We start from the raw sequence: 13,840 nt of genomic DNA, 5'->3' as shown, positions 1-13,840 counted from the left end.
GAATTTTGCCTTAAATAGCTGCTGTCTTTTTAGGAGGATACTTTATCTTAAGGGAAAAGTATCAGCCATTGCTATTGGAAATGCTTTATTTCTTTTGTGTCTGAATTAATTTTACATACATATGCATTATGGCTATGAGGTGAACACATTTTGAACAAAGTATGGCATGTGCAGGAAAATAAAAGGCCAGTAACTAAGGGGGCTAGTATCATGCCTGAACACAGAAATATCTGGACCAGTATTTGTTGGGGAACACCACTTTATCCTAAGAATAGTGACTAGTCGAGGAGCTTTAACATAGAAACGAGATAGATCAATTATTTATAGTGGAGCCATTCTCTAAGAACAAGGAGCATCAGATGGGTAAGAAACTTGGGCAGTACCTTGACTCGTGAACCTGGTGCTCAGTGTGTCTGATGCTTGGAAAGGAATTCTCAGCTTCACATAAAGTTTTGGGATTTGCAGCAATGGGTGGTCATTCATTAACATGGATGTGGAGAAAAGCGCACAGTATAGACATAAACTACGGAAGTATAGAGTAAGATAAAGAGGAAAGCCTTAAAAATAAGTCTTAAGAATGTCAATTTCTAGTTCATGTGGATGTTTTTCCAAAAAGAAACTAAGGAGTGACCTAAGAGGAAATTGAGTAGGGAAAGTATTTTAAAGGATGCAAAAGGTGGAAGCAGTCAGCAATATCAGTGCTGTTGAAAGTTCAGATTTAAAAGAATTTTTAACACATCTCTTTTGAATCTACTTAATTGGGGCTGTTGATGCCAAGGATACAAAAACATGGCAAATTATCTTTTATTAACATTGTAGACATGAGGCACAGTTGATTTGTGCTAGTCTCAACAGTAGGCTTCTTAATATTTGTTCAAAAATAGTGAGTTTTAACCCACATCTCTCTCCCTCTCCATATATATGATTTTTTTTCAGCTGGAGAAACATTCTCTATTCATCACCATTTCGACTTTAATTGTTGCTTTTTCTGTGATTCATTAAGAATTTTATTTTAGTCAAAACATAGGAAGTTTAGTGTTTTAACAAAATTTACGTTTCCAGTATGGTCTTGTTACAACAGACACAACAGCAGATTCCTAGACTCAGAGGCAGGGAGAGAACACTAGACCACCACTCTGGCACGTGTCATACTGGTGATCAAACATGGGACTTCACGCTTAAGAGTCGTAACTATCTGCTGCTCCATATGGACCTGCTAGAAACTGAATTTGTTGTTGTTGTATTTTACTTATTTATTGGGTAGAGACAGAAGTTGAAAGGAGGGAGGGGAGAGGAAGAGAGGCACAGGCCTACAGCACTGATTCATTGAAGCTTCCACCTTTTAAGTGGGAACTGGGCTTGAACCCTGGGCCTTGCGCATGGTCAGAGGTGCACTCTACTCTCTGCCTCACTTCCTAGCCCCAAAACTGAATTTTTTTTAAAAAAGTTTTTATTTATAAAATGGAAACACTTGACAAGGCCATAGGATAAGAAGGGTACAGTTCTACACAATTCCTACCTCCAGAACTCCATATCCCATTTCGTCCCCTGATAACTTTTCAATTCTTTAACCCTCTGGGAGCTTGGACCAGGGTCTAGTGATGTCTAATTCTTTCTCTCCTCTTATGTCTTTCGCATAAATAGATATATAAAACCTTTATTAAAATATTAATTAAAAAATAATAACCTCTAGTTCCATCCATTTTTGTCCTGAAGGACTGAATATCATATTTATTCACTGAGTACTCCATTGAGTATGTATGCCATAACTTACTCATCCAGCCATCTGTTAATGTACATTTAGATTGCTTCCCTATTTTGTGAATTGTACTAGTTTCTTACATTTTTTAAAGAAATCAGTTTCTCATAGTATGCGTGGCTTGCATCTGTTTCTTCCATTTATGTGTGTGTATGTATATATATATTTATTTATTTATTTTTAATTACTGCTTGTTTCTTTTGATGTACAGAACTTAAAAGTTTGGTTTTTGCTTTTGATATGTGTATTTGCTCTCCATGAATCACTATTATTTGTTTGTAAGTTTCTTGATTATTTTCCCTTTCCCATTGTAAAATATTTTCTCCTTTTTAATTTTAAAAGAATCTTTTATTTCAGAGACAACATAAACATTATTACCTTCAGGGAGCCGGGCGGTAGCGCAGTGAGTTACACACCCATGGTGCAAAGCACAAGTACCAGCATAAGGATCCCAGTTAGAACCCCCGGCTCCCCCCTGCAGGGGTTGTCGCTTCACAAGAGGTGAAGCAGGTCTGCAGGTGTTTATCTTTCTCTTTCCCTCTGTGTGTTTCCCTCCTGTTGTGACCCAAGGAATTTATGGACTATCTGTGCTTTCTGAAGCTATCAAAAGTAGTCATAAATTTATAGTTAATTCAGTTCTCAAGCTATGTAACTGAGTACTTGGAAAGGGCTTAAAACTAATTTGCCATTTTTAGAAGAGTAATAAATATTTAATGTATCTAATCACATCTAAAATTCTTTGAAATTATTTCTATAATCTCTAAAGTCACTGTTCTGGTTATAACCCTGACAAGATAGTATTTGAATACATAGTTTTTGTGCTGTGGAGAAACAGTTATATACATTTCTCTCTCTCTCTCTGGCTTTTCTTTTTTAGATATGGAGTATGAAACAAGACAATTGTGTCCATGATTTGCAAGCACATAATAAAGAAATTTATACTATCAAGTGGAGTCCAACGGGGCCAGGGACAAATAATCCGAACGCCAACCTTATGTTAGCAAGGTAATATTGCTCTCATACTTCTCTGTTTGCACAAGTGAACCACCTAATAAATGTGGTGGAAAATGGGAATTTGTCACAAAAGGAATTGTTTAAGTATTGACTACAATATAAGCAGTTGAGGATTGAAGCAATGAAATTTATCAGGCATTTAAATAAAGAACCAGAAATAGGATCCATACAGTATATACAACCATGGGCCAGTATAAAGCAGCTATTTAAAGAGTGAAAGGATGTTACAGATTACAAGCATTGCCCTTAAGTGGGTTTTCTGCTTCAGAGCTTTTATTCCCGAGTAGTGTCTATTTCATTACCTACTCTGTTTCTTGTGAAGGATTTGTGGCGAGCTATAAGGAATGGCTGAATATTGTGCAATGTAGTGAGCCTGAGAATATTTCGTTACTTACAGAATCATTTTTTTCCTTCCTATCAGTGCATCCTTTGATTCTACTGTTAGATTATGGGATGTAGACCGAGGGATTTGCATCCATACTTTGACAAAACACCAAGAGCCTGTGTACAGTGTAGCTTTCAGTCCTGATGGCCGATATCTGGCAAGTGGTTCTTTTGACAAATGTGTACACATCTGGAACACACAGGTATGTCTGTTTAGTAGTCAAGTACTCTTATAGCTAGTAAAAAGTATTTGCCTATGTAAATACTTTTATTTTTGTCGTTCCTTTTGTAGCATTTACTTAGTTATTAGTATTTATTTTACCAGAGCACTACTCAGCTCTGGCTTATGGTGGTGCCGGGGGTTGAACTCAGGGTTTTGAAGCCTCTGGCATGGAAGGCTCTTTGTATAACCATTAGATGCTGTCTGCCTAGCCCTGGATAATGGTTTTTAAACAAGCATTTTGTTTACTTATAGTTAAGTATAAATTGATACCAACTGATATTTTCATATGTAAATCAGACTTTGGAACTAAATTTAGACTCAATTTTCCGACAGTTTTAAAGACATAAAATATGAGAACTCAGTCTCAAGTTGGCTTAGATAAGTGGTATAAGTTGAATATTTTCTAAAAATCGGGCTTTGTAGAAGCTGTGCAGAACAGTGTGCCCCCCCCCCCCCCCAAACTCACCAAGAAAAGACGATATGGCAGCACAGGGACTCACTAGCTACAAACCTAAGAATACATTGTCTTTTTCAGGGACAGTGTTATAGAAGTCATTTCCTAAAAGTGGAGAAAACAGTCTGGCATTTTTAAAACATTAAAAAAATTTATTTCAAATTTTTTATTATATTTATTTTTAAATTTACTTATATAAAGGAAACATTGACTAAACCACGGGATAAGAGGGGTACAACTCCACACAATTCCCACCACCAGAACTACATATCCCATCCCATCCCCTGATAGTTTTCGTATTCTTTAACCCTCTGGGGTATGGACCCAAGGTCATTATGGGATGCACAAGGTGGGAGGTCTGCCTTCTGTAATCGCTTCCCCAATGAACATTGGCATTGACAGGTCGATTTATACTTCCAGCCTGCCTCTCTCTTTTTTCCTAGTGGGGCGGGGTTCTGGGGAAGCAGAGCTCCAAGACACGTTGGTGGGGTTGGATAGAGATAGTCATAAATTGAGATGAATGAGGAGATAGGGCGAGAGACAGAGAGACACCTGCAGCCCTGCTTCACCACTCTGCAGGTGGGGACTGGGGGTTCTTGCGCACTGTAACATGTGCGGTTCAACCAGGTGCACCACCACCCAGCCCCTAAAACTCATTTTAATATTTTACTTTGTATGCTCCAACCACCCTTTAGGGAACAGGTCTATGTGACCAACATCCACTGTTGGTTTTAGAAACATGTAAGACATTCAGGTAGTATTCTTCATTACATTATAAAGTCAGAAGTACCCACAAACAATGTGAGGCAGTGTTTACTGAGAAGTCTTGCTCCCATTTTCTTCTTGATCCCCTAGAAATAAGTCTTTATTGTTTTTAAATAGGATCTGTTATTGTTTATGTTCATTGTTTTGGTGGGCTTTTGGTAAATAAAATACTATGGTCTTCATTTTATACTCTCATGGACAATGTAGGAGAAAGTATCACCCCACAGTCTAGTCTTTGAGTTAAAATGGTATTTCTGTGTTTTTTTACACTGGAATTTCTCTGGTAAGTATAGTATGCTTCCTCCACCCCCGTGTGTGTGTGTGTGTATGTGTATTTTTCTGTGAAGTGTGTATCCATGTCCTTCCAGTGTTTTTTTCTTGACTATTGAGCTTATTAATTTCTGAAACTTATCTATATTTTTGGGGAATAAAAAATAGCCCATTATGAACTAAATTACAAAATACTTTCTTAGCTGAACTGATTATTAAACCAGAATCTTACATTTTCAAGTAAATTTTAGAGTAAGAACATTTCAACTTGAATGTTTCGTCTTAGTATTTTATTATTAATCCTTGACTGTACTCCATCTTCCTAATGTGTGTGAATTATCTTTTAGGAAAAGCTAGTGTTACAAAAGGAGTGTCACCACATTTCAAAACATTTTATAATTTTTACTTATTTTGGAGATAAAGTTAAATTTCGCTTCTGACTTATAGAAATCACGTGTTTTGCCTTGCTGCTTGGCTATGTTATCCTTTTTAAAATTCAGCTTTTTTCTTTTTTAGACAGGTGCTCTAGTTCACAGCTATAGGGGAACAGGTGGGATTTTTGAAGTTTGCTGGAATGCAGCAGGAGACAAAGTTGGAGCCAGTGCATCAGATGGTTCAGTAAGTATAATAAAGTATTTTCTTTTTTAAATATTTATTTTTATTATTCCCTTTTGTTGCCCTGGTTGTCTTATTGTTGTAGTTATTATTGTTGTTATCGTCGTTGTTGGATAGGACAGAGAGAAATGGAGAGAGGAGGGGAAGACAGAGAGGAGGAGAGAAAGATAGACACCTGCAGACCTGCTTTACCGCCTGTGAAGCAACTCCCCTGCAGGTGGGGAGCCGGGGTTCGAACCGGGATCCTTATGCCGGTCCTTGTGCTTTGCACCACCTGCGCTTAACCCGCTGCACTACAGCCCAACTCCCCAATAAAGTATTTTCAAGGTGTGTGTGTGTGTGTGTGTGTGTGTGTGTGTGTGTGTAAGCAGACTGAATAAATGTGGCTTGTTGTAGCGTTCATAAAAGTGTTCCTTTCAAAATAAATTTTATGATACAATATTGATATTTTTATTGATGCTTTTATTGTTAGGTCTTTATAAAAGACATTCCTTCATCAAGAAATGAACAATTATTTTAATTATATCTTTATTCATAAAATTTTATAAAGAGAGTAGAACTCTCTAAAGAACCACACTGAGAGACATTTGAATACTTAGTGCCTATTTCTGCCGCCTTTTACCTACAGAACAGTCCCGTGGGCCGTGAGGGAGAAATAGAAGCAGTTGAGGAGTATGTGACGCTGAGCAATAATTACTAGTTTGATTTTCCAAGACTCAGGAAGCAAAAGAAAAATGGGAAGGCATAGCTGTCAGCTGCTGACCAAAGCCGTAGTTTCATATAATTTATGGTGTTTTCAGGTGGTTAGCTGTGTGCTTCTTCCACTCTAGTATAGAAGTTTGCTTATGGGAGTCAGGCGGTAGTGCAGCAAGCAAAATGCAAGGACCAGCATAAGGATCCTGGTTCGAGCCCCCGGCTCCCCACCTGCAGGGGAGTCACTTCATAGGCGGTGAAGCAGATCTACAGGTGTCTATCTTTCTCTCCTCCCTGTCTTCCCCTCCTCTGTCCATTTCTGTCTATCCTATACAACAATGACGACATCAGTAATAACTCCAACAATAAAAAAAAAAAAAGGGTAACAAAAGGGAGTAAATATTACCAAAAAAAAAAAAAAGTTCATGGTTGTTTTGTTGTATCTAAGATAACTTACCTGGTTATTATTGTTTCCCCAGTTTTGTGAACTTGGAATTAAGATGCCAAGTTATATTATAGAAAATGTAAATTTAAAAGTGTACTCTGAAGTTCTAAACACAGTCGTTGATGATTGTACTTTCTTCTAGGTTTGTGTATTAGACCTTCGGAAATAGCGCTACTAGTTGGAAGCCATGGACCGACTATGAATGTGTACATAGCCAAAATGACTGTCCCTGACCCACGTACTGCTCCAGTCCCACTTGAACCATGGCCAGTCCACTACAGCCAAACCTAAATGAAATATATACATACAGTGTATATAAACAAAATTGCACCCTGAAGATGACAGAATTTTGTCACAGCTTGTGAATTCTGTTCACCAAGTGCTGGAATCTAATCTGCTGTGCCCCTAAAATAGCATTTAGAAGTTTTGGATATGAAAATCAGAAGAAAGGAATATGCATTATCAAAGCAGCCCATACATATGCCAGTTTTTGGATACTAACGACAGCCTTGTCACTCCCCTTTGAATCAGCAGACACGAATGGATTTTTTTTTCCCCTTCAATAGTTGAGCAGTTTGTATGTACAGCGAAAATGGACTTAACAAAAACCTGCAGCGTAGTTTGTTCTTGCTTTTAAACTTTGTTTTTGGTTTAGTTTATGGATGCATGAAGTAAGGGAGTGAATCAGTTTCTTGTTTATATTTTTTTCACCTTTTAAACAAAAAAATTCTTAAAAAGTATTTTAATGCATTCTTTTGAAGAGATAGATGTTTGGTACATTTTATGGCTCCCAGAGCATATATTCAGTTGGTGCATGTTGTAGAAGAAGGAATTGGAAGTTAAATGAGAATATATGACTTTGGTCATGTCAATCTGTGAGACACATCAGTAAAAGGGTATTATGCTCTGTTTTAGGTTTCTTTGTTTTTGTTTTTTTTCTTCCGTTTTCTTTTTTTTCTTTTTTTTTCTTCTGGTGATGTGGCTTCAATGCAATAGTTTCTTTTGGGGGACATATTTCTGCCAATTAAAGACTAGAAGGGCACAAAAAATTTTTAATACCATAGAGAAGCATAAACAATTTCTGATGTTTTGTAGCCATAACTAAATTATGGTTAAAATGTGCACTATGTGAAAAGGAGCAAAGTAGTTTTGGGGGGTTTTGTTGTTTATTTGTTTGTTTTGCTTTGTTTTTTAAGAGATTAAAATGTTTCTGGATAAGGATTAGCTTCTCAAAGTGTCCATCATTCTGTGTAGAAGCTTAAAGATGTAATGTAACCAAACTCCAGTATTAAAAATCTCTCATGTTATTTTTCTTTATACAAAGCAAGATAACGGCATATAACACTGCCATAACTTGGCAAAATGTTTGCTACCTTAGTTTAAGAAACCATCTTTAAAACAAAAGACTTGCTTCAAGGTGTTTTTAAATAGCAGTGATTCAGAATTAAAAAAAAAAAGTATAATTGCACTAACCTCCCTGCTGCTCTGATTCTGCATTGTGGTACTTGTGACTACTTTTTTTCAAATATAGATAAGACTATAAGCTGCTATTTTTTTTTTCCAGTAATCACTAGTATATCATGTCTTTTGCTCTGTTTATAATATCAAGTATTTTCTTAAAGATATATGTATCAGATCAAATCTCTTCTCGTGCTCATGCAAGTAAAAGCTAAACTATACAGATTCTACAAATGATAGCATGGGGCTATGTTTATATGTGTGATTAACAGGGTTTGTCATGATTAATGTCACAATTGAGAAGTATCAATTTTGAGGAGCATAGTTGTCAAATTTATGTCTCAAAGATCTTAATTAAGGAGTTGCTTATTATCAAGCTTAGCAAATTTATAACACTAGTTCCATCACTAATTGTTTTGAGGTCTTTGCTACTAAAATCTAAACCATATTTTAAGTTTAGGTAGAAATTGATTTAACCCAACTAATGCAGCTTTGATTTTCAAACATTTGTTGTTTTGCTATTTTCATAAAACAGCTTTGACTGAAGCAAGTCTTGGTTTTACTAAGGTAGGATAGCATTTGCTATTGTTGAAGAAAATACACTTAATTTCACAATGCATTGTTAAATGTATCCCAGTTGTTGTTAGTGGGGACTATGATACTGTAATAATATTTTTTAAAATTCACATCCAGAGAGGCAGTCATTCATGATGGTTTTGTGCCAGCTGTTCTTAGGGTTTTGGATCACATTATAGTTACTTAGAACTCTTACCCTGTGACTTAGGTAGGAAACCTAATATGCTGAGTATCTGGCACTTGAAATCCTGCTTTTATTGCTGGAGGTCCACATCTGTGTTGGCCTCTGTTGTTGTTTTAAAAAAAAATAAATAAAAATTTAAAAATCTGTGCAATAATTTTTAAATGTGCTCCCAGGAATAGACACAAATGTTTTGAGTATGTTTAAGCTGCATTTTTCTTTAGTGATGCATTTGTCAATTGCACTGAATTTAAATCTGAAAGTCAGAGGTGATTATCGATAGTACTTTTGTATTTTGATATGGACAATTTATTCATTTGCATAGTTACTTTTTTTTTTTCCCCAGTTGGTTAAAGCAGTTCTTCAACTTAGCTGCCAAAGTAGACAGCTACGTTTTTATGGCTTTTGTCATTTTTTCCATTTTTTTTTTCCTTTTTATCTTTAGCTTTTTAAGCATAATAGCCACAGTAGAACATATAAAAGATTATAAATACAGAGCTTTATTATCCTGGAGTCTTGGGTCTTTTAAGTACCAACTTCATCTGAAAGGTATCCATTTTGTAGGATCGGGTTCTTTATGGGCATACAATTGTTTATTTTTGCTGCTGTTCTCAACATCATCTGCCTGCTGGTGTGCCACGATGCTGCTCCAAAAGACAAAAATGAGGTTGCCTCGAATTTGAGCAGTAATATGACTGTAAGAGACCATGTTTCACAGCCTGTAAGGTTCTATATTTGAGGTTCTCGTTCGTTTTCCTTCTATTTTTTTTTTCCTTTTTTCTAATAGCTTACTCCTAAAGATCATCAGATTCCCATAGATTTTCTATGGTATCCATTGTGTATTGTTGTTTAATAAGCTTCTGTAAGAAACTTAACAAAAGGAGAAATAGAAAGGAAAACTTGAACGAAGACTCATTGATTAAAATAGCATAAAGAAATAGCAGCTGTCACTCTTAAACTTCATAAATATCGTTTTTTTTCTCTTTTTCATGTAGAAAACCCAGGAAGTTCTTATATTTGTTCCAATTCCCATTTCTTATATCAGGTACCATCATTGATTTTTTTTTTTTTTTTTTTTCAAATGACACTTAGAAGTGCTAACTTTTAATTTTCTAATAGGTTTTAGAGTTTCTCAGATTCGGTTTTTAATTATTCTCTAGGTAAGTATGTTTTAGGATTAAATACCTTTTACAGATACTGAAAGTGCCTCCTTTTGTGGTGTAAAAAAAATTATGGTGCAAAAAGTAATCACTAGATTGAATTACATGAAGGTTTTCTGCTTTTTGACATATGAAAAATGTCAAGAGAAAGGCCAAAGATTTGTACTTTTTCACTTAACTTATAAAGCACTCCTTTTTCCTTAAACTCCTTTCTGTCAAATTAGATTTAATGAAAGAGTACTATTTTTAAGGAGTTACTGTTTGTGTAGAATGATTTTGTTAAGAGTAATGTAAACTATTATTGAGTAGAGGAATGAAGAGGAGTATGCAATTTTTTGCAATTTTAAGGTTTCACAAATGTCCATTCTTAGTGAGCAAAAGAGTTGTTTTAATAAGCAGAAAAATATATCTCAAATGCAGTGCTATTTACTCTTTTCAAAAGTTTTCTTTTTTTTAAAGCACATTGTACATTTCTATAGAACTTGCATTTATCCTCGCATGCTAAGGATGGTACTTGCATTTGGTGAATTACTGTTGACAGTTTCCACAGAAATTCTGTTCAGTGGACCAACATTGTGGCATGGCAGCAGATGCCAACATTTGGGGGAATAGCAGCAAATCTACAAGAGACCCTCATTGGTTTTGTTTCCTTTGTTTTTGTATTTTCCCCTCCAAATCAGCAGGGATGGAAGGAGAGTGAGGAAGTTATGAATTAACTCCTTCCAGTAGTAGCTCTGAAGCATCACATTCAATATCAATTTTTAAAACATGATTCTAGTTAAATGTAGAAGAGAAGAGGAAGTGTTCACTTTTTTAATACACTGATTTAGAAATTTGATGTCTTATATCAGTAGTTCCGAAGTATTAATAGCATCATTTATTTCTGCCTTTACGTTGACAGTGTTGAAGCAGGGTGAATAACTAGGGCATATTTTTCTTTTCTAGTAAACTATTCATGATGTTTTCTTTGGAGTTTCTGGATAAGTTCAAGAAAACATTTTGCATGTTGTATCTAGTCTGATGTACTTATCCATCTCATTATAAGCAAAAACAGACAGACTGCATTTTGTAGCTCTGTAATCCCTAAATACAGAAGTAATTTTCTTCTTTCCTGACTTTGACATTGTAGCTATAATATGTTCTAATTTTGATTTTTACAAATCCTTTGGGTCTAATTCTGTGAGCCTACCTATAGCACTGGATTAAGATGTCTGCATCATTTCTTTAGTTATCCAGTTAACTTTAAAACTGTTGTAAAGTGTAAACCAGCCCATGACAGTTTTTTGTACATGTTAAAGAACTTTATTGTTCAGTTTTCATGATTATTGTGTAAGGAAGACTGATAGAGATGTTCTATGCTGTCCTGGACCATGTTAATTACACTCATGATGTATTTTGGTTTCACATCACAATGATTTGTCCCCAGTGACCCTTTATCCTTTTTTAGGCACATTTTTTTTGTTGTTGTTGTTGCAGTTTCCCTTTGCATTGTATTGCTTTGACAACTGTAATTTGAATCAGATCTGAAAGAGGTCCAGAATAAAATATATTTTGATATTATGTTGGCTGTGTACATATATAAAACCTTTGATATCTATGTAGTTTGTATAGACTGTTTACTAGTCAAGTAAAGAGAGAGGGATGCTATTTCTTGTTTACAACTTCTTGTTTACATTCTAATTGCATTTACTTCTCCAATGTTCTCTTGTAGAATAAACTCTTTTGCTAAGTTAGCCTTCAGAAAATAATGTCTATTCTCTCCCATCTTGCTGTTATTAAAGCAACTGCCATCTGAACCCAAGTCACTGTTTTCGTAGATAGTTGTTTTTTGAGCTAGATACTTTAAATTGAGCCCATAGATAAAACTACAAGATTTACTATTTTATTACTTCTCACAGGAGATAAACTTTTTAAATGAAGGGATGATTTACTATTTTTATTACAGAATATTAGAGCATATAACCAAGTAAGGAAAAATAAATTACTTTTGAATTATTTTGAAAAATCAATATTGTAGTTAAGGGACTTTATTTCACATAAACTGAAAGAGACCTCAGAATCATTTGCTTAGCATACAGTTGAGCACAAAACAATGTGAATATGTTGGAGATTTTTAGGGCGGGATGTTCCACTTTCTTAATGGCATTTCTTTTTTACATAAATCTACTATATTTTCTTCCATAGTTATCGACATAGGTTGCTAGAAAAAAATTGTGATCTCTTATGAGCAAAGATACTAGTTCCATTCCAGTTTTCATTAACCCCAACTCCTTTAGCATTAGAGACTCTTGGAAAGAATTATTCAACTTTTTTTCCAGGGTTTTTTTTTTTTTTTTTTTTTAACTCACCAGGTCTTCAGACTTTCTCTTCCATTTCCTTAAGCGGAAACAAAAACAGATATAACCTCATCATATGTGACTTAAGTGATAAGCTACCCTAGATGCTAGCAGCCTTTGGTTTTTAAGGGATTGACTTTATTTGCACGACATATATATTTTTTCTTTTTTCCTTTTTTCCCCTCACCAGAGCATAGCTCTGCTCTGACTCTTGGTGGTACCGAGGATAAAAGCCTGGGACCACTCGCATGCAAGTCCTGTGTGCTACTGCTGTACTCTCTCCCCAGCCCAGGCATAGATTGCTAATCTGTTTTACACTTTTAAGAAAAATTTGAACTGCTAAGAATTTGGATCCATACATACTTGGTCCGACTGAAATCAATTTGAGTAGTCACAGAAGGGATTATTTTTAAGTTCGTAGTTCTTACTGTTATAATAGATCAGATTTCTTACCTAATGAAATATATAGCAGATCAGATGAAAGTTCACTGTTTCCCTAGTACATTCGTTTGCAAAACGCAGTGGAGGAAAAGACACTATGGACGGTTGTTTTATGGTGCTTTTCTCTGCTGTACCAAAGCTTTCTGTCAACTATGAAATGTTAAGCCTCTGCTACTTTTTCTGCATGTTCCTTCTCAAATGTCATATCTCAATGCTTATTTGTCCTAACTTGTACTATTTTTGTATTAAATTTTTTAGGAGTTTCTTGTAACTTCTTTATAATTTAAAATATATTAAACACTAAGTGTTTAGTAAAGTACAGAAGACAATTATTAATGTTTCTTGGTTGTTGGGTTTGTATGATCAATTGTTCAAACAAAATCACTTTTAAAGAACTAGGACCAGTGGAGTAGAATCCACACAGAAAAGGGAAAAAAAAAAATCTGAATGCTTTGATCACCTGCTTATATATACTCAGTAAGTAACTAAAAGTTTTGCTGACCTGGGGGTTGGGCATCCCACAAAATTCTATTAAAAAAAGATGTTATACAAATAAGTGTCAGAATAACTGTAGGGAGAGTAGTATTGCCGGAAACATCAAAAGCTTGAGCTAGAAGGCTGTGGCCAGGAGTTATCAGGCACTGATTGATCACCTGGAATATAGTCAAACACATGGAGAATTCAGGCCCGGGGCTCAGTCTAGAGTCTACAGTTTCACATACAGAAAAAAATCAGCTTGCAGACACATTCAGATTATGGGTACGGGGTGGGGGGGGCTGGAATCTAAACACTGTCAGTTATTGCTATTTGGTCATTGCCAGGGGTTTTCACTGCTCTGGGTTTTTCCAGAAAGTTGAGAAGAGGGAGTGATAGGGTAAAGTACTGAAGCTCCCCTCAGGGCTGAGAGAACCCAGCCCAAAGTTGGGTTCCACGCATGACAAAACAGGTATGCAACCAGCCAAGCATCTCAGCCTTTGTTGACTGGTTCCGCCCACCAGTTGACACAGATTATGATCTAGTTTTCCCACTTGGCTCCCTGCGGAGCAGAACACAGAACAAATGGTTA

The 13,840-nt window shown here is 35.7% G+C and overlaps 1 protein-coding gene across 6 annotated transcripts in view; it reads left to right on the top strand.

Moving 5' to 3' along the window:
* TBL1XR1 (TBL1X/Y related 1) overlaps nucleotides 1-11,557 on the top strand; it is a 158,993-nt gene extending 147,436 nt beyond the window's left edge. For all 6 annotated transcript variants that reach the window (XM_060171986.1, XM_060171984.1, XM_007518054.3 and 3 more), the window contains 4 exons: nucleotides 2,637-2,764; nucleotides 3,195-3,360; nucleotides 5,386-5,487; nucleotides 6,765-11,557. In XM_060171986.1, coding sequence (XP_060027969.1) covers nucleotides 2,637-2,764; nucleotides 3,195-3,360; nucleotides 5,386-5,487; nucleotides 6,765-6,791 — 423 coding nt within the window. In that variant the 3' untranslated portion in view covers nucleotides 6,792-11,557. The remainder of the gene's footprint in view (nucleotides 1-2,636; nucleotides 2,765-3,194; nucleotides 3,361-5,385; nucleotides 5,488-6,764) is intronic.
* Nucleotides 11,558-13,840: the final 2,283 nt, after the last annotated feature.

This window comes from Erinaceus europaeus, chromosome 14 (assembly GCF_950295315.1).
Source record: "Erinaceus europaeus chromosome 14, mEriEur2.1, whole genome shotgun sequence".
Lineage (NCBI taxonomy): Eukaryota > Metazoa > Chordata > Mammalia > Eulipotyphla > Erinaceidae > Erinaceus > Erinaceus europaeus.
Note: the sequence above shows the minus strand (reverse complement) of the source record. Positions and strands in the feature narration are given on the sequence as shown.